This window comes from Strix aluco, chromosome 4, assembly GCF_031877795.1.
Source record: "Strix aluco isolate bStrAlu1 chromosome 4, bStrAlu1.hap1, whole genome shotgun sequence".
Classification (NCBI taxonomy): domain Eukaryota; kingdom Metazoa; phylum Chordata; class Aves; order Strigiformes; family Strigidae; genus Strix; species Strix aluco.
Genome location: NC_133934.1, coordinates 106,239,889 through 106,260,712, shown reverse-complemented (window position 1 = coordinate 106,260,712; position 20,824 = coordinate 106,239,889). Strand labels below are relative to the sequence as shown.

Genomic DNA, 20,824 nt, shown 5'->3' with positions numbered 1-20,824 from the left:
GAAGGAAATCAGGGCCCTAGTGTAAGCAATCAATGGAGAGTGAAGAAGAAAAACAGCTGTTCCTGCAGGAAGGACCAGAGTAGTTTCTGAGACACACAGACTGGGCACAGAAGCCTCTGACGCATACCAGTGGCTTGGTGCAAAGCTGAAGAAAATATCATTCCCCAGTTTCCAAGAACAAATATTTTGCTCTAGTTAGTTCAGTCACGCCAATATTTAGTGCTGTCCTTGGAGCTATATACCTCTTCTAGTGACAAGGAAGGTTTAAGTGACCCACCACCATGGTTCTGCTAGCCTACCCCTAGCCAAACTAGGGTTCTACCTAAGCCCTCACACTCTTAGCTAAATAGCAGGCTAAACCCTTTGTTTCAGCTTCAGAGAGGATAAGTTTAGTACAGTGCAGCTAACAGAGAGGATGACTACCCTGACCTTTGTAGTTGTTATCTAGCCGATATTCTTCCTGCAGCTCTGGCTCTTGCCTTCCATCATTAATATTAAGCAATCCTCATGCATGTTCTGCATAAATATTCACAGAAACAGGGAAGGATAGAAAAATGATACCTACAGTTATCACAGACATACGGAACAACAACAATACTCAGATGAGATGGAGAGAATCTCTTGCAGAGGTTAAAATTACAGGGTGGCAACTGTGAGTGTGCTCTTAAAACTGTGAAAAAGAAGGCAGAATTCAGCACACAAATACCTTCATGTAAGTCCACTCAGCAAACCAGTTTGGTCAATATATTGAGAACTCTGTTTTTACATTTACTTGTAAATTTATGTGTAAACTTGCTTTATAGACTGTACTAAAAACTCAACTTGAACTATACAGTAGACCAGAACTTTTGCCTCAACTATACAGATACTGCACTGTTCACATAATTTTATTTATTTTGATAATCCTGTTATATTCTATTCCTACACTGCCACGTTCCAATATGCTGTACGGTCTTTTTTATTGACTATGGCTATTCACCTTATAAAATTTCTGGTAGGATAATTGGAGTTTTTGGCAGGTGGTAAAGCGTGGGAGGCAGTTTGGAACTGTACAATAAGTGCATTAGCCGAATGTTTGTGCTAGAAGATCAGCAATGAAACCACTGACGTTAATATTGGAAATGCCATCTTTAAGTTTCAGAGCTAAATATCCAAGAGATGAATTGGGTAGTTCACTCCTACGCAAACTTTTCTTTCAGCCTGTGAAAACACAGCGATCACTGCATTACTGATTCTCAAGTCATGTTTTCAGGGTTTTCACAGCAAAGCAAAAGGTCAGAAACATATTTTTTTAAGCATTCTAGACCATAATTTGTCCACATATTCCATTTCAGCATCATCACAAATTACTGTGGGCTACAGGTAATATGGGTTCATCAAGCCTACACTCTACCTGCTAATAGGTCTGCATCAATGAAAAATGGTTTGAGTCCTCGTTTACTAAGACCTTAAGAGCAGATAAACCCGTTTGAATTAATTAGCCATTCTATAAGTCTCTGATTTTCCTTTGGGAACTTTCACCTCTACTGACTGACTTCAGTATGCAGCTGATTCACAAGTCTCAGCTATGTCTTTCTGAACTAAGGGGCTTTTCTGCAAGACCGAAGAAAAATGTAGAGAATGTCCTGGCCCTTTATTACAGGCCAAGCTTAAACAACAGAGCATCTTTGAGCCAAAGCCTAAAGCAAAGAGGAGCCATTTTAGCCAAGTTTTTTTTCCCAGCCACATTTTTAGGGATCTTCCTCTTCCAACTCTATGAAACTCAGCCTTTGCTCCCTTCTGTTTAGTCTTTTTAATCCCAGGAGGAATAAATTCCTTGCACCCAGACTGTTACCTAGGAACCACTGCATGCAGGGTAGGCAGCTGTGTTTCTTCTTCTTGCTGAGAAAGTTTTTCCTCTGCCAGTTCTTGAGAAAGATGAAAGCATCCCAGCATGCCCACCCCCCCTTTCCTGGTCTTCAGTACTGGCACTCACCTGTGGAATTTGTCCCTGGCTCACAGGATGCAGCACTACGAAGGCTGTTCTGGAATCTGTTCAGTTGCCTTTCAGTGGAGGTCACCCTAACAGGTAAAAGCATCAAATTAGACAGGAATAAGAATGGATATACCAAGGAAGAATAAAAGTCTCAAAAAATTGAGAATTCTCTTAGTTTACATAATCTCACTGGGATTGTAGCTACGAAGCTGTGCCTGAACACAGTATGAAAAAAGCAGTGACAGCAACTGACTCCAAAAAGGCAGAGCAAGACAGAGAAACATTCAACCCACCAGCAAGACTCTAATGTGCCTAAAACTTAATTGTCCCACGTGACTTGGAAGCTGATTCTGGAGGATAAAGAAGATAGTAAATGGGATCGGACCACCAAAGCACAACTCCACTAGTAATGCCGTGGTCACCTTACTCCAGTAATTTGAAGTAAAATGATTAAGCAACCTTAGAACAGAAATGCACATGCGGGCAAAAACATGCTACATTCAAAAGTTAAGTCTTTGCATCTTGTCTCAGCAGAGACAGCTCATTTAGGCAAGATTTCTCACGTGTCTTGGAAACTGAGACCCACAGGATGCATTTAATCTCCAGCAGTCCAGTGCCAGTCCACAAGCAGATACTTTATGCTAATCTTCCTGCATTTATCTTAGCATTTGAGTTACAGCAAAACTATATTCTGTGGAGTACAACTGCACTTCCTTTAACTGTTATAAAGACTCATTACCAAACTGAGACCATACCCTCCTACATAAAAAATAAGTCTACTCACAAGGCAAGGTCAAGCTATACAGCTGTAATGATCTATTCTGTCCTTTAAATCTATACAACTGATCCATCTATTCCTGGTTTGTTCTCTCCTCCCTTATCCCTCCTTGCCTTTCTTCCTTCCTGCCCAACTGTATTCTGATCACTCTAGACTTCTGCATGTACACTCCTGTCTCTCTGCCAGAGTTCTCCTCTTTCACTCATTCAGCTCTGCAGTATTACACAGTTATTGTGAGCTCTTCTCCAGAAGAGCACTGTAATCTCCAATCCCCATGTGATGCCCTGATGACTAACAGACCCAGGCACACGTGTGCAGTTTCTACAGTTTTGTCTGAAAACTTTTGCTTTTGGATTTCAAAGTCAGCAAGCAAGTTGCCAGTAATCCAGGTGCTCCTGGCAACTAAAAGGCCAGTGAGGGACTCCTGTATTTTATCTCAGTTAGATTTTAGTGAAATAAATTGGAGTCCATACAGGAAGGGAGAGGGATGCAGGTATGACATTTGCAAAACACAACCCCTTACTTCAGCCAGTCATAATTTGAAATGCTATTGTCCAATGAGGTGCCTGTTTCTAGTTTATTGTCTCTTGGAGAGAATTTTGGATCTGTACTTATGGTTTTGTTTGCTGCTGATACTGCACGGTCCTTTTGGGAACTGAGAATCCAGATGGAGCTTTATGCTTCTTACACAGAGATTCCATGCTCATAATTAGCTTGTCCACTTTGTTAATGCAGCACAACTGATAGCCAAATTCAGCTCACCCTTCTGTAGGTAGAATGCAAGACTAGTGGTTGAAAATGTCATCAAGAATGCCGGCAAGTACAACAACAAAAAAAAACAGGACAGGGAACAGTTACACTTCTACCTTAAAGTGTGGTTTATGTTTAAAGAATCTTTCTCTCTACAGACTTGCCCATCTTCTGCCTACCCACAGCGTAACTCGATTCTTGCAGTTTCAACTGTTACCTCCACACACCTCATTCTCAGATCTATTTCTGGGTCATTGATCTCCCACCATGCTAAGCTCACCCCTCAAGTTCTCTCTGCTGTCCTGATGGAAGCTCCAGTGCCAGAACATATTCACTACTTAAACCAAGTTAATCCCTTTCTACTCTCTTCCTCCTTGAGTTGGCTGAAACCCTACTGCCTTTCTCAGTGTCCTACTTCTAATGTCTGTGTTGTTTTTGCTTCTACTTCTCCAATGCAATCCATTGTTATGTTGTCCATTTCTTCTTTTTCAATACCAACATAAACACTGTCCCTGCTGTCCCCTCCAGTTAAACATCTGTCATTGCCCTTTTCTATCTCTTATACAGCTAAACTCTCCTTGCAACTGATACTGACTTCCTCCATTTAGGCATTAAACCAGCCCTAAGCTGCCCAGACTTGGACTGTAAATTTGGAGGATGCTCTTGTTCCACAGGTGACAAAGAAATACTTTCTTGACTAAATTTTGACACCTTTGTTTTTACAACCTATTCCTGGGATGCTATGAATGCATCTAATGGTCCAGGGGGAACAGGACTGACACAAACCAATTCACATCACAAAAAGTCCAGGTTTGACAAGAGGACAGCAACAGATGTGAAGACCCAGAGCCAGGGAGGCTTGTTCCTCTTTGTTGCTCTTGGACAGGGTATCTCCGCATGTGTATTTGTGTGTATGATCTGAGGCTAGCCAAGGGCTAAAAGCTACAGGCCTAGTGAGCCCAGCTGTGTCAGGGTGTTAAATCAAGGCACGTCTCTCAGATGCACTACTTTTGCTGCCAAAAACGTCTAAGGGTCAGGCAGCCTGATTAACCCAGATGCTCAGGAGCTAAAAAAAACAAGCGTGCTGCAGTACAGCAGTAGCAAAAAAATGAAAGGGGTTCCAGTAACAGTTACATGCTTGCTCTCCTGCTGCCTGTCCTCTTTTCAGTGGGCACTCAGTTTGTATGTGTGATGTACCCATCTCACTTAAGACACTTCACGTGTGCCTATTAATAAGCACACATGGGCAAGACAGGATACAAACCAGAACCACAGCGTTTTTTACAGGGCTCACTCTGTGGCCATCATTCTACTTGTGGCATATTTGCCAGGCTTGGCCAGCCTGCCCTAGAACAGACGGCTACTGCTCTAATTGCAGTCAGGACTTCATCCCACCATGGGATGGATTTCCTGAACCCTGAAGAAATGCATCCCCTTTACCCTATTTCTGTACTAGTTACAATAGAGCAGAACTTTGGCTTTTCTGCTGCTGGCACCATGCAAAGCAAATACACAGAAGAACAACAAGGTAGAAAGATTTTGTGCTGTGGTGTTGGAACGTGAAGGAAATGCTTGCTTCGAAAGGCTTCCTAAACATAGTTGTTGGAAATGACATTTACAGAGAATTTACATTTACAGGAAATTATGCCATGTTGATCAACATCCCCAATAGTTTGTGATGTTCCCGTCTACTGCTGGTAAACTCTGTGATCTTCTTGGGGTCTCCCTCTCCCTGATAACATCTTAAATTATATGCTCCCTTTCTCTACCTGGCATTTCCTCTCTTTATATACAGTGGTCTAACACTGACAGCTGAATTTTTCTGAGATTTTTTTTTGACTGATAGTTCTGTTCACAGGCTATTCAAGGCCTTGTTCTACTAATACTGTCATAGTTAGAGAGCAGGTTTCTGAAAAGTTACTGTAGGAATGATAGCGCAGAAATTTGTATTTATTGTGACTTAGTCATTTCTAAAAGCAGAAAAATTTTCTGTCTACCACCTGTACAAGTTCACTCTGGGTTCTGACAGTTGAGCTAATATATTTTTCTACTTTGCATGCTGTCATCTGTAACATGAAGATTCAATACACCAAATGCTGCTTCCAGGGACATCTGCTTCATTCCACAGCTTACAAATACTGTATCTGTGATCTCTGTCTCAAAATGTTGCTCTCAGCTATCAGCAGGTCTCTTTATGGTTCACAGACCAGCCAATAGTAGTGGCAACATGAGCAGTGGAAAGGACACAGTCTGACTCTTGGAAAGAAAGAACTGTTTGTGTTAGCTGTTCAAAAACTATCTTTCTACTTGTGATATGAGCACATTTAATCAAACCTATGAAGCCCCATGAGACCATTTTATGGGGCTACATTTCAGCATAGAGCTACATATTAAACCATTTCTCCCAGTTAGAAATTTTCCACACCTTAATATGGGCCCCACTTTTCCACTCTGTTAGCTTAAGCAAGGAGTCTGCTTTGGACACAATCCATTATAAAGTCAACCTACCACCTTTTACAAGTTGAGAGACTGAGAAAACAAGAGAAGCCAGGAATCAAAAAGACAAGACTGAATTGTCTGGTTGTTCCACTACTTTTTTCCTTTATGTTTTAACCAGGGAAATGTCCAAGTTACTAGATAGTTTCTGAATTAGTCAGTAATGTTCATCTTCAGCATCTCATTCTGTTTGTAGTTGAGTTTTCTACTTCTTTTCTTCCTCTTCTGGAAGACACGTGTGCTGGCTGGGAAAGAATTGATAATGAATGCAAGGAAGAGACAGGTCAAAGAGACAAAGTTGATTTTGGTTTGTCTTCACAGTCCAGTCTCTGGAGAAATTCTACAAACAACTTTAAAAAGATGATCTTTATTAAGATGTTAAACAAAAGCCAGGCAGTGCAAGAGCAGACAGAGAAATAAGGTCTGGCTTACTGAAATATATGGGGAAAAAAAGACACAAGAGCTTTAACAACAGAGTGGGATTAGTTTCAGTGAGTCTTGTGGAAATAATATATAGCACTGAGATCTTCTTTGAGGAAAGAGATCAGGAAAGCAGCCAACAAGTATTAGGGGGTGAGAGTGGGCAGCAAATCAAAAATGGCCTGACAGAGAAATGAAGCAGCCAAAAAGCCGAAATTAGACTAGATGTTATGGAGAGGGATATTTGCCATGTCATAACCTAAAGATATGGTAGTCCCACACTGCAAAAGTACAACAAAGGTGCCACAATGCAAGCATCCTGACAAACTGAAGAAAATACAGTAAATTCAAGAAATTAAGGACTTGTCAGGTGGAACTACTATCTGAGGTTAATAAAACCTCAACAAGTCTAAGCAACATTAGGAAACTCCAAGAAGTAGAAGGATATTCAAAAGATGGAAGATATTTGCAAGGGAAAGTGTTTAGGGTGGTTCAGGAAGGAGGAACAAGGTACAACAGGATGAAACAAAGGAAAAATTCAGATTGCACATCATAAGAAACTTTCTGATAATAAGGGTGTCTAGATTCTTAAATAATCTTCTGTAGCACATGGAGTTTCTGCCACTGGAGTTTTTTGAAAACAGACTACACACACTGTCCAAGAATACTTTGTACAGAATAGCCAGGGACTGTAAAGAACAGGCTGGAGCACACAAGACATCATCTTCTCTAACCTATATTCCTTTGACACAGAGGCTTCTCTCCATTCACTCTCCTCTGTCAATGCATCTCTCGTCTTTTCTGACAACAATGAATGGAATAAATTAGACTGAGGCATAGCAGTTTTTTTAAATGATCAGCTCTCAGTATGCTGGAAATATAGCCGGGCACTGCTGTTTTCTATGTAAGTGAAAAAATGTTACTGCAAGATCCCATGAATGGCAAGAATGGGTTTGGAGCCTCGTGCTGGAGACTGAAAGGCAACTTGGAAAGTATTTCCGGAGTGGCTCCTTGCAGCCTTCAATACTTGGATTTGTTTTCTGAAATTCTGAAGGAATCTTTTGCTTTTTTTCCCCCTTCTGTGCATTTTTGGTGCTGAACTTTTTCCGGTTTTCCCACACTCCTGCCTGTCACAGAGCAGAAACCACAAAAATGCAGCAAACTCAAGTCTGTCCAAGGAGCTGCAATTCCATCTCACAAGGATAAACATTTCCTCTGCCAAGAAGTGAGCACAGCACACCGGCATCTTCAAATACTGCTGCCCGGCAGAGAAGCCCACTGACATAGTCTGTCACCTGTACTAACATGAGCTACCCAACATAAAAGAAATCAGATAGCAAACCCACCAGCATATACCTGCCAGACCTGATGCTCTCATCTGCATTTGCTGAGTTGACAAAGTCTACTAACATTTTGTTTTCTTTTTAAATAGTTTTGGGGGATTAATTCAGTGTGCTATCTCCTAAGATAGCAAGAAAATAGGCAGGAAATACACAAGCTTCCCCAAAGCAGTTCTGTCCAAGCTCCTTAAATACTTGTAGTTCCAGATTTGATCCACACATGCTGACAGTGCCCTAGCATCTTCATAAGGCATCTTTCATCAGGAATCTTTTAGTAAAACTTCTCTCTTTAAACAGGAAGAGAATCCAGAATCAGGAAACCTCACAGGAACCTGCTCTGAAAGCTTTACAACTCTTCTGGCTGTAGAGTAAGTATAAGGGAGGAAGTTATGAATGCAATTTTTGCCCTTCAGTATTCAGGGGAGAAACGAGTCTGAGGATATATGAAGAAAAACCTGATGAAGGGTTTAGTCTAAAGCAGTTCTGTCATTTAAGAGGGGATAAACAGATAGCTGAGGAAGCTACCAAGACAGGTAAAGGATAAGAAGAAAACCCAGAAGTCTTTCCCACATTCTCCTATAATGCACAAAAGACGCACCAAGAAATGGAAAGGAAGGAAACTTACATTTCAGTAAGCAACATTTTATGGTGAATTTTTTTTTTTGTTTTTAAAGATAACAGACACCAAATCCATCTACCTTAGAGTGGCAAGCACTATATAACAAAAAGCTTAGTAAAAGTTAAAAGTAGAATTTCTACAGATAATGAGGAAAGCTATCATTACATTAGGCACAATATAAACACTTTAAATTAAATAAACACTTGTGCTTGAAGGCATAAGTCAATCATTGTATGTTAAATTTATGGGGAAACTTGGCTCAAGGACAGATTATTTGTTAAGGATATCGTATTTGGAGTTTCTTTTTTGACAGCCTCTTCTGACCCACCAGATTCTAGCCTCCATCAAAAATTAAACATGGAAGTGACTCAAGTCCCTAAACATAGATGTACAGTACCATACTTGGTACTCTCAATTTATTTGACACATCTGCATGGGACTGGCAGATACAGCACAAGACCTACAGAAGACTTGTGCTCATCTGGAACAGCAACTGGAGGTCAGGTGGAATAGCCCTGGGCATCCAAAAATGTCACTAGCAACCTATACTTGGGTAACTGAATCCCACCCTGGATCAGATACTTCTCTGATTCAATCTGGCAGTTCCCCTGTCCTTAGGTTTGTATAGTGTTGCAGTCTTAGCTGCCTTACCATTATGAAACATGAAACTGCAACACAGTGCACACCTATTTCAGTACACACAGCTCAGGGTATTCTGAGATTTATCTTGGACGGCACAACCAAGAAGATCCACATCAGTCACATGTAGACAGGTTCTTCTCTGATATTCCTTCTTGGGGGAACCAGTGCCAACTCCCTGTTGTGGATAGGAAGAGATGAAACTTACTTGGAAATCCTCTGGGCTGCCACCTTTCTGACCACTGCCTGCCTGTGATTTGCTGGAGGCTTTGGAACCAGCTGAGAAGACGTACTCTGGGATGGCATCACTTTGTGCAAACTGGTTGCCTTCAGGATACTAGAAGTAGCACCTGATGTCTTGCAGGCATCAGAGCCAGATGGCATAGATATATGGCTGGTGCTGGATTGTGAGGAGTTGGCAGAGAGAGCCTGGTAAAAAACAAAACAAAAAAACCCAACTATAGTAATTGATGATTACCTCTCTGAATACTGCTGAGAGATGATGGAGGTGGGTGACATTTTTGTGAGGGATAATATCTGCTTGGTGAAGACAACCCCAGGGCTCCAGGGACAGTCCCATGCATAAAAAGAAGAGTTAATGTTCAAGTCAGTGAAATAGTTTTTAGAGCTGAACTTTATACCCTTGGAAGCTGGGACTAGCTTCTAGGAAGGCAGACAAGATCATTACTGCCACAGAATGATACTATTCTGGATTTAAAAACAAAAAAGAGGTTCTATCCTCTATCTAACCTTGCAGTGGGCTCTCATCCACAAAGAAGTAAAGCTTTTATTGCTTTGACTGAGTTTCTGCATTTATCTTGTTAAATTATTCTTTGTGTGGGAGGTGGGATTGAGACACAGTCCTAGGGAAGAAAAAGGTTACGAGGAAGATGTTACAATGCCAGTTCTTCAGTCTAACCCTGTAAGTGCTTAGAATAACAGAACGGCTCTAGGGTACCTTCTCTGAAAAAGGGACTTTGGGTCAGCAGCTGACAAAAAGGAAATCCCCAGTAATACCAGGAAACAGAAAATGTTTCTATTCCTATAGCAGGTGGGAAAGTAAGTACGTAGGAGATCTATCATAGGAAACAAAAGAATCTGCATGCTATGAGACACTGGAGAACTGAGCAGTGGACTGGCAGAGCAGGGAGTGGGGAACAGTTCCCTATGGGAGCTCTGCAAACCGCTCAACTCTTTTCAGAAAGGAGCAACCTGCTGGGAGTTCTGCCTTGTCTTTCCTCGAAGTCAGTCAGATTCCCAGGGCAAAGAGGCAATACCATAACCGTTTAGTTTGGCAGCTAGAGGTCAGTGATAGGAGATGAGGGGAATAGCTGGGCATTCGCCAGTCACCTCAGCATGACCCTGGGAGCAGTGCCCTTCACTGCATTTGTCCTCAGTTTCTTCTCTGGTGAAAAACACACAAAGCCACAGCAAGTGGGCTCCAGAGAAAACCACAGTCTGAGGGCTGGCTGAGTCTCAGCACACAGACAGGAAAAGCCCCTCTCCCCCGCAATTCTCTGGCAAATGGCAAGGCAGTGGTGTGTGGGAAGGCATTTCTGACAGGCAGAGCTCTAGGGAGAAAAGGAAGTGCAGGAGCCAAAACAGGCCTGTTTCCTAACTAGAGCTCACTGACATGATGCCCTTGAGTTCCCAATCCTTCTTAACCTCTCCCTTCCCTGAGGCTCTACCTTTCAGACTGAATTTTTTGCAGCTTTCAGATTTTGAGTAAGTAGTTGGTACAAGTGCAGAAGTCTGGAAAATAGCCCACCTCCTCCCAGCAAAACAAACTAAAATGGAACTTGGTTTAGTCTCTTGCACCTTAGAGTCTGACACATTATGGGGTTGGGATGGAGACCCTCAAGTCACTGCACCCCCTTCTTATTCAGAGATGACATTTCATTGTGCTCTGTTTGATATTACACATATTTCCTGTAAGTTGTTCTTCTTGTTATTAGAATCACTAAGATCCTGGAGTCCACAAAGCATAGTCTTAACCCCTTCCCTGTGTTAACATGCATTGGCAAGGAGGTCCATCACTCTGAAGAAACAACAAGCATGGATGCTCTAACAAAGTCTGATCAGCAAAAGCTGGGCTGAGACCTGCCTAAAGAAAGATCATGGATGTTTTTCTTGGGGGTAACGGGCTTCCAAAAAGGCCTTTGTCTCCACGCTGTGCTGAGATTTTGGCTGCCTTCCAGACAAGGATGGGGAGACTGGAAGCTGACACGGACCAAGGCTTCTGGATTCAGCTACAAAGCATACTGCCCTGCTGTGAACTCCATGGGGACAGGACAGGAAACCAGGAGAAGCTACTGTGCAAATAAAGAGGGCAGCTGGGGAGAGCAGAGCCTGACCACACAAAGGAGGGGTTGGGAAGAGATTTCAGCACATCCAAAAAGTAGGAGACAGACCTCATCACTCAGGATTCTGAAGGCTCAGGGTCTAGGGAGAGCAGAAGCCTAGACAAACCCTGACAGAGGCAGTCCTGAAGCAGGTAGCACCCTACAACTACTGCTGCTGCAAGTAAAAAACTTTGAACCACACCTCTCAGGCTGGCAGATTTAACTTGATGTTGAGGACACATTTGCTTACCTGACAAATTCTTAGGGTTATAAATCTGAAAAATACTTAGAACACTGTGAGACCTCTTAGCTAAAAATCATATAAAGCACTAGTGAGTTAATTCTCTTGCATAATTCTCTGGGGAGGTAGGACAGCATTAACCCTGTCTTGCACATGAAGAATGTTAGCACTGACAGAGAAAATGATTTTCACTAAGCCACAGACTGAAGCAATATGAAAAGCTAGGTTGAGAGCTCAGAGAAGATCTGAACTCCCAATTCCATATTTGCCTCATTAGATTACACCTCTCCTTGCTTCCACATCTACACATGAACACCATACACAAAATGTTATCTGTACAAAAATAGTAGGTTTTAATTAGAAAAATCTCAACATGTACAGCTTGTCAGTAAGGACAATGCACATTTAAGAGTATTAGCCAGTAGCAGCTGAGCTCGGGCTGCTCATGATTAAAAGCAGGGAGGTAGTGTAGTACTTTGAAGAAAAGCAGATACATTAATGATCTTCAAAAACAGAAGGAATGTTCCTGGCACTTACCATCCCTGTATCTAACACCCATCCCTAGCACAGTAACGGAACAAATGTTGCAAGCGAAAACATGTTCATTCTGTGACCAGAGGAGGTAATGAAGCTCATTTCCTGTGAATCTGTCTTGGGGCTGAATCTTACAGTATCTAATATAAAGCATGCCCCAGATTATGCCTCCATTCATGGGTTTGGGGCATTCTTATGTTGATTTTCTGCTGTTTAATTAGGAGTGGCCTCACACTACAACCTTTGCCTTAATGGGAACAGTAGTTGAATCCCCTTTCCAGCTATGTAGCTCTTTATTTTCATGAAATTTATATGAAACATAGTTCTGAGATTTCTATCCCATAGTCACTCAGTTTAAATGGGATCAGTAAGTCTCAAAATGATGAGAGACTCAGCAGTGTATGAGAACTAACAGACAGATGCACATACACACACGTACTGCATAAAGATCTGTGCAGCTAGTTCCAAATCACTAGTGCTGGAAACTGAGATGTTTATAAGCAATAAACAATGACAAGGATTTAAGTTTAAAAAAAAGAAAGCAAACCCATCAAAATATAAACCACCACTTTTAGAAAAGCAACTGCATTGCAGATGACATTGCAAAAATACAGAGAATTAAAAGGCTTGGAAGATGTTTCGAGTCATATAAATTGTTTAGTGGAGATTCTTTTGAACGTATATTAATGCACTCAGTTAAATCAGTTTGGATACCCCAATCAGTTGAGTTGAAAATCCACAAAGTGGTAATAAAGAACAGGCTCAAAATGTACTATTAACTGCCATAGTGTTAAACTGCAGTAAGAGGAGCATCTTGGGGTCATCAACAAATTTAAAGAAGAGCAAATTCATTATATGCACAGACTGTCCTGAAACATATCTTCCTTGGTAAATTCTTCCAAATGAGACTAAAATATACTACAATAAATTGACTTGGTGCCATCTCCTTTGTTTCTCTTTTGGTACTGCAAGCTCTCTGGGGCAAGGATTGGTCCATATCGTTGTATTGGAAAGATATTTAATACATCTGGGTATTACCATAATTCTAGTAATAGTGACAGGGTCAGAAACATGGGGACAAAATTTCAGCTGGTATAAATCAGCACAGACTACTGCTTTCAGAACAGTTGTTCTGCTTTACTTAGACTGAGACTTTGACTCATCAGTATCACAAGACTCAAATAGGAAAAATAGCAGTTAGCACATTCAGTGGGAAAATAATCTGAGGGAGAAAGCTGCAAAACAAGAATGAACAAGAGACTGGAGGGGAAGAGAGACTGCAAATCTGACAGTAGTCCAATATCTAATAGTTTAGAAAACACTTTAATGATGTTTAAGGCTGCATTCAAAGAGACTGTCCTCAGGCAGGAATAATGTAGTTCTAGGAATACTAGAGATATTATTCTGGATACTCAACATTCCCAGTCAGATCTAAAGAAACTGTAGGGAATTCAGAAGATGGTCACATACATTAAAAGAAAAAAAATTTTGCTGAACTTCATAAAATGAAAAATATTTCACAGAACATACAATTTTTAAATGATTGAGAGAAGAATTATTTAAGATTAACATAGTCCAATGTTTTATAGCATAAAATCTACTTAAACTTCTGATTGAAAATGTGATCATAACTGACGACACAACTCATTAACGTGATTTATGTCATCTTTAACATGAGCTTTTTTGATATAAGCAGGACTGATGGGGACCATTCCACTATACAACTGTACTTTTCTTGTTTTAATTTACCTTTTTTCCCCATGTGAAATGTTTGGCATAAAATTCTAAACCCCGTAGATACTAGGCTAAGCAGACAGATCGTAGCCACACAGAGAAGAAGGAACCTCCCTAACAGCTAATGGCATCTTTCCAGTACAGGAAACAATTAGAGAATAAACAATGATGGTATATTAACTGCCTTGCCAGCTGCAGCAGTGATACCAACATCTAGGTCATAATGTGTCACATGAAGTCTCCTTTAAACATTAAAAAAATACTGCTATAAGCCCATTTTTCTTGTCTTTTGGTTTGATTTTGCAGTTCTTGTTCCTTGATTTTGTTGTTACCAGATTTAAGCTTTTTGTGTCCACTTTCAAACTCTGCCCCTTTCTGGTTTTTTCCTCTTTTCTCAGGCTCTGTATTGTCTCTGTTCCTGGGCCCTGTTACTGCATCAATTTGTTTGTCAGATTCTCATCCAGTCAGTTTGGTGTTTTTATTTTTGCCCAGGGAATGAAGTACCTACTCTGGCATCAAAGACCTACTTCCACCATACTATACTGCATGAACTAACTTCCACATACAATGAGTGAAAACTGGTTATTATTCCTCTTTCTCCACCTACATAGTATTTATTTGCTATTCTGCAAGTTGTTAAATGCCTGGAGGAAAAAATCATGATTCTTAAGTGTCTGGAAAGTGCTGAAGCACGAGTGGGTGCTGCCACAAAGGGGTATGCAATAAGCCTTATTAAGATACCTCCACTGCATGGCAGATGAGAGTATTCCTATTACACAAATACTTGACTAGGAATTTCCATGCTTTCCAACACATCCATCTCATCTCCAACATATCGAACTGCTTAACGTACAGGCAGAAGCATTTGCCTGTGTTAATCATGGTGCTTCTGTTACTTGTTCACATGCTATCCATGTACGTATGACTAGTCCATTTGTCACAGAGAGAAGGGAAGACTGGCATCTAGTCATGTTGTATGGTCATGCCATACTCAGGATGTGCCTTGAGATATATTAATAAATGCACTTCAGCTACTGACAAATGGCTAGCCTGCCTTCCAACTGTAACAAGAACTTGAACAATCAGATGAAACAGGCTTGAAGATATCCTGCATGCATTTCCCAAAGTAGAGAGATCATGACACTCTTTCAAGTGATAGGCTTTCATTTTTGGGGATATATTTCTTCTGTTGAGAGAAGGCTGAGAAACTTGAATGTAGCAGGCAAGACAACAAAGGATGGAGCAGATCTCAGTATGTGGGAAGGAACAGAAGGGAAAGAGCAGGCAATGGGAGATAGGTGGCTTAGGTGACAGTGACTAGGAAATGTGGTAAAGCCATGCAGGCTAGGATAAGTTACATCAACTGTGAGGAAAAAGAGAGGGCGAATGATGGCAGCAGGAAAAGGTGGGGTGGACGTCAAAGCAGTGTGAGTGGGAAGGAGATGTAGGGCAGGGAGTGTGTAAGCAGCAGAAAAGAGCAGGCAGTTCGTGGAAAGACAAGTCAAAGGACTGAAGTCTGAGAAGCTAACTAGCAGAAGGAAGAGGTCAGTGACAGGGAATTAGAGAGAGAGCAGAGGATAGACAGATGAAGATGAGGGTAGTGCAGTGACTGGGAGGGGCATCAGAGGATTGGTGCAACTGTGACTGGAAGGGGTGGTCTGGCTGGCTCCATACAATGTCTAGTGGGAGAGGAAGTGTCCAAGAGACAATCATTTTATTAAGATCTGGTTTTCACTGCAGAAAGTCTGAAAGCCCCCATGTTCAGCAAATACCTTTCTTCATTAATGGCAACTTCAGTGCAGCCTGAGCCCTGCGGCATGGCAATGGCCTCAATACTGCAACTCCAAACTGCTTGGCTTAGAAGGAGAAGGGAGGGAGAGAAAGGAGGGGGACTTTGTGGGGGTGAGAGGAGGTTTAACAAAGAATCACTTTAACAGAAACTCCTGAGTAATGGCTCTGCCCCAGGCCAAGAATAACATCAGCTCAATGTCAGCAATTAGAAGAGGGCTCAGCCAGGCCCCATGGCCAGCTCCAGCCTCCTCACAGTCACAAGCCAGCTTCCAGTCCTTTCCTGAGCTCACGAACAGCCAGAGCTGCCCACCCAGAGCCCCTTGGATGGAGATGAAAGGAAGACCTCCTGCTCAGAGGGAGAGCAAGAAGACTGTAGGTGAGGGAATTTGGGAATGGAAACTGCATGGCTAAGTGAGGGCCTTGAAAGAAGGAGTGCAAGGAGCAAAGGCAGAAGGGCTCCCAGAAAAGAATGAGGGCAGTTTGCCTATAACCTATTCTCAAGGACCCTAAGTGACTCCTCTGCTTCACAGGAGGGAAAGTGGGTGTTCAGAACTCCACATTAGCTCTGTTCACGGTTTTGTTCAAGTCCAGTCCTGCCAGACTGCCCAGCAAATAGCTCCTTCCTAATGGAGACCAATCTCTTCTAAGTGAAGGCTTGTTCACCCAAACACTTCCTTCTTAAGGGAAGCCTTTTGGACATCACCCAGAAGAAAGAACAAGCCTCTCCATGATAATAAAGAAAGGTAATGAGTATCAGTGAACTCATCGTAACCTTAGAAAATTCCCCAGGCAGGATGAAAATGCTATTCCAGACACAGTGGTCCACCCTTGGCATCTAGGTGTCATCCAGAACATCAATAATACAAACCCTTTTTCATATTTCCTCTAGCCCTTGGACATTTAGCCCATCTTTTCTCCTTGCAATTGTAACAAAGGAGTCATGTATCCATCAGACAGGTCCATGCAAAGCAGTGAAATATCTTAAATATGGCAACAATAAAACATGTTCGAGGCCTCAAAAAGATTTCAGGGTTGCTGAGAAAATTAGCACCTGGCATCAGGGTCAGTGGCCATGCCTCCTGCACACTGAAGGCTCTTAAAAGAAATTAATACATCTCTTCAAAAGAATGAAGATTCTCCTAAACAATTTTTGAGTCCTCTTAGCGTACTGCTCTTTCAATAACTGCATCATATGAGGAGACATCCAGGAGGAGAATTTAGCCAAGATGAAGCCTTGATGGGGTCTGTTTGCCACAGAGGACACAGTTGCTAACACAATTTCAAGACCCTGTGTTTAGAAACACTGAAATACAACAGTGACCCAGCTTGAAGCACTACCCAAGAAGAACTCAAGTCAAAGCAAGAACATATCATCAGTGATGAGATTAAGTGACAAAAAACTGTGGAGACTGTAGACAGTTCTAAGGCTGTCTGAGGTGCTATAAGGGTCTAAGGTGCTTTTCTGCACCCTGAACTAGTGCAGAAAAGAAAGCAGTGGCATGCCAGTAGCCAAATGGAAGAGGATGCCAATGCAGTGGAAGAAGCCATTGGGAACTACAGCATCAAAATGCTATCAAAATCACTACAGGTAGCATCAGTTTTGTTGCAACTCACTTGAAGAGATACTTCCTTCACAAAAGTTGTGCCATATGTACTGGCTCTGGGTTGGTTCTGCACATCTAAGACTCAGTCAGCACTGCTACATCCCAGGCAGGAATTTTCTTAGTTACCTGGTGCCGGACTTGGCTTTGCTCCAACAGCTGTCGTGACTGAAGTTTCTGCTGCTGAAGTTGCTGCACAGCAAAATGGAGCTGATAATTGGGATGTGTCAGAGGACTCTGTGTCACCTTGTTGCAGACACTGTTCTCCATCTCTCCTTCCCAGACAAAACGATGATTCTCTGGAGCCCTAAGAAAAGAAAAGCCATGATGTTTTCACCACTCTGCATATAAGGACTTCTGCTTACACGGCACTGCTGCTTCCTAAAAATCCCCTTAATACTTAGCCAGCTATGAATTTGTATTAAGTGGCTCAAGCAAGCACAACACCTGCTAGAGGTGCCATGTGCCAACTGCCATCTTGCTAAGGAGTTTCTTGAATTCCAGGATGGGACTATATTACTAGCTATAACACCATGCTTTAGGAGAACAAAAGAAAAGAGAAAAAAAACTCTAAACTGCAGCATGTCTGTGGCTGATTAGCATTGAAGAGAGGCAAAGTTGCAGAAGGAAGAGAGCTAAGGATTCCTATCACTAATGAGATAATTATTTATTTGGATTTGTAGAGACTTTGTTAATGCACTAACGCAAGGCTTACACCAAGTACACACGTGCTGCAGTGAGGGTGGAATAGAAGACAGACATGCAGTACAATATCCACAGAGAGGCTAAAGGACTGGTAGGGTGAAGTTGCAACTGGGGCACATATTGACTCCATCAGTAACAATCCAAAAGGCCTGAGGGGACTGAAGACAGGCTCATTTCTTTCATCATCAGAGTAATGCAAGCCTTTCCCAGAGGAGAAAAGGCTTCCTGCAAAGAGGCAGGAACTCTTACAACCCAGGCTTATACAGTGGGAGTTCAGCTGTGGCCTGCAACATGATAAGTACCAACAGGAGCTCCCTGGCTTGCTTTGAAGTTTGTAAGCCTCAGCTAGAAGGCAGCACCAACACACTTCTAACACAAAGCCGAGGGGCTTTGCAAAGAGCAGGTGTCAGACTGACAGGACCACAAGGTGTCCTGAGGAGGCTACAATGGCCCAGCAACTCACGCATCCTGTGCTCACAAGACAGGATGCCATATGACCCACTGAATCCTCACACTCTGGCTAACAAAACCTTCAGGCCTCAATGCCTGAGCTTTCCAAGTTTCTGCTGATCTCTGTCATGTTTCTCTCAGTCACTCCTTCCAAATATTTCCTTTGGATCCCCAGGGCAGACTTCCCTTGTATTTCCTATGCATGTCATAAGTAACTGGGACATAAAAGACGCTTGGTGTCTTTTACACTTCATACCACGGTTCAGAGTGTAGGTCATGGTTTTGGCAAAGGAGTTAACTGCAATCTCCTTGCTTCAGGATCCTATCAAAACTTACAACCTAGATTCTTTACACATGTCACAGCTTCCCTTAAATATGTTGCACCTTCCTGCACAAGCTCCATCATCACAGCAAACCCTTAAAATATTCAGAAGGATGTCTCAAACAAGACCAGAAGCACCTGCCAGCCCTATGTACTCTCCCTCAAAAATAACCTAATGCATCACTTTCAAAGCAAATTGAGGACAAGCACTCTAAACACTAAAGGATCACTCTCCATACTCAGCTCCTCAGCAACAGAGGAGTAAGACAATCCAGCGGAAAAGGAGTCCAGCTGTCAACATCTCCACCCTGCATCCTCTGGGCCTCCTCCTGCTTGGAGCACCACTACCACTTTTACTGTTATGGGCCACTGGCTGTAGGTAGCCTTCTCTAGACTTCTCTGTTCAAGGATCCCACCCATGCTTCCTCAGTCCTTTGCTTCCACTGTACCCCAGTGCAACACTGGATAAATGACTCTCACTCCCTGCTACCTTTTGCTACAAGATTCTCAGATTTTCGGTTCTTCTCCTTTTACCAGTGCTTGGAAAAGTGACAACTGTAATGTTGCTGGGTTTCAAGGCCTGCGTACAGTCAAGTTGTATAGCTCCAAATCTGGCTTTGTGGTTAACCTCAGGAGAGCTGCTTCCCTCTTCTGAACCTGCCTTCTCCCTTCTGCCCCATTACTGGGATCATGATCCTCTACTACTGTGGTTTTACCTGCAGTTGCTCAGCTCTGGATTCATGGATGCATGTGTGCTGCTGGCCTCCCAGCACCATCCCCAGGTGCCTCCTTTAAAGTTTAAATTAAAAGGAGGACATGACAAGGCACAAGGAATCTTTGAAACCATCCCCACCTGCCTCCTCTCCAATCCCACCAGTTCACCACATGGGTTATCAGCAGGTTGCTGTCACCTGACTCAACTGCCATCCCAAGAGTAATATCTGCTCCTTCCACTGCATAGATACAGACTCCATCATCCATTCTGATGTTAAAACTCATTGGACTTTTCCCTGTGTGAAGCAGCTGGAGTCTCTGTTACCCCTGCAGTAAAGTCAGGTCATGCCAACAGCTGAAAAGCACAAAGGACTGTGCTGGGTCTGGGATGCACCCTTTGAGAGATAGCTGGGGGTTACTGCAGACCAGCCCTTGAAACAAACATCAGCTGCACCAGATACAAAGTTGAAGAGCATTCAGAAGCTTCATCAAAGTCATGTTAGTGGTCAGTAACAGCCTGATTAATTCCTCATCAGTACTACTGAAAGATTATGATCTTCAGTACCTCTGTTTCAAACTAAACAACTGTATTTGTCTATCTGCCTAGAGTAATTTTTTTCACACCAGCAATTACTCAGTTGAGAAAATTTGGTAAGTTCATTCAAAATGCTCCTAAATAAAGTAAGCCAACATAGGATAAGAGGGTTACCTCTCATGGATTTCATAACTAGTTAAAACACATGAAACCAGAGCTAGAGTAAATGGACAGTTTCCACAATGGAAGGAGATTACCACTGAGGTCTCGCAAGAATTTGTGCTACAGTCTCTGCTGTTCAGAACATTTATAAGTGATCCGGGTGAAAAAGAGTGAAATGAAAAAAAGTTTGCTGCTGAGAAAAGTCACTGAGAAGTGTGAAAAAAACACCACATTACTGAATGATCGGACATTTAACTGGTAGATGACATTCAATTTAATAACTACAAAGTCATGTACCTAGGGAAACACAATCCTAGTTTTACACAATGATGGACTTTAAACTAGTTATTTCTATCCAGGAAGGAGACCTTATAACTATATCTATATAGTTTTTCTATGAAAATATCACTGAAATACTCTCAAAAAGCAAACTCAGTATTAGGAATTATTAGGAAAGGCATAGGGAACAAAACCAAGAACACTACTATCCTACCATATAAACCAAAATTGCATCCATCTCCTGCATAGTGAGGATAGTTCTAACCCCTGTCCCTCCTCCCTTCTCAAAAGCATACAGTAGAACTGGAAAAAGTACAAAGAAATGCTGTACAGATGATCAAAGGTATGGAACAGCTTATATATTGAGGAATGACTAAATAAATAAGGACTCTTCAGC

General features: G+C 42.1%; 1 protein-coding gene across 7 annotated transcripts in view; it reads right to left on the bottom strand.

The window, feature by feature from the left end:
* TTLL5 (tubulin tyrosine ligase like 5) overlaps positions 1–20,824 on the bottom strand; it is a 136,599-nt gene that overhangs the window by 12,150 nt on the left and 103,625 nt on the right. For 4 of the 7 annotated variants that reach the window (XM_074824767.1, XM_074824772.1, XM_074824768.1 and 1 more), the window contains 3 exons: positions 17,390–17,567; positions 9,226–9,446; positions 1,976–2,061 (listed from right to left, as the gene is read on the bottom strand). In XM_074824767.1, coding sequence (XP_074680868.1) covers positions 1,976–2,061; positions 9,226–9,446; positions 17,390–17,567 — 485 coding nt within the window. Of the gene's footprint in view, positions 1–1,975; positions 2,062–6,116; positions 6,245–9,225; positions 9,447–17,389; positions 17,568–20,824 lie in introns of those variants that run through there. The other 3 variants (XM_074824769.1, XR_012623305.1, XM_074824774.1) reach the window with 3 other exon arrangements.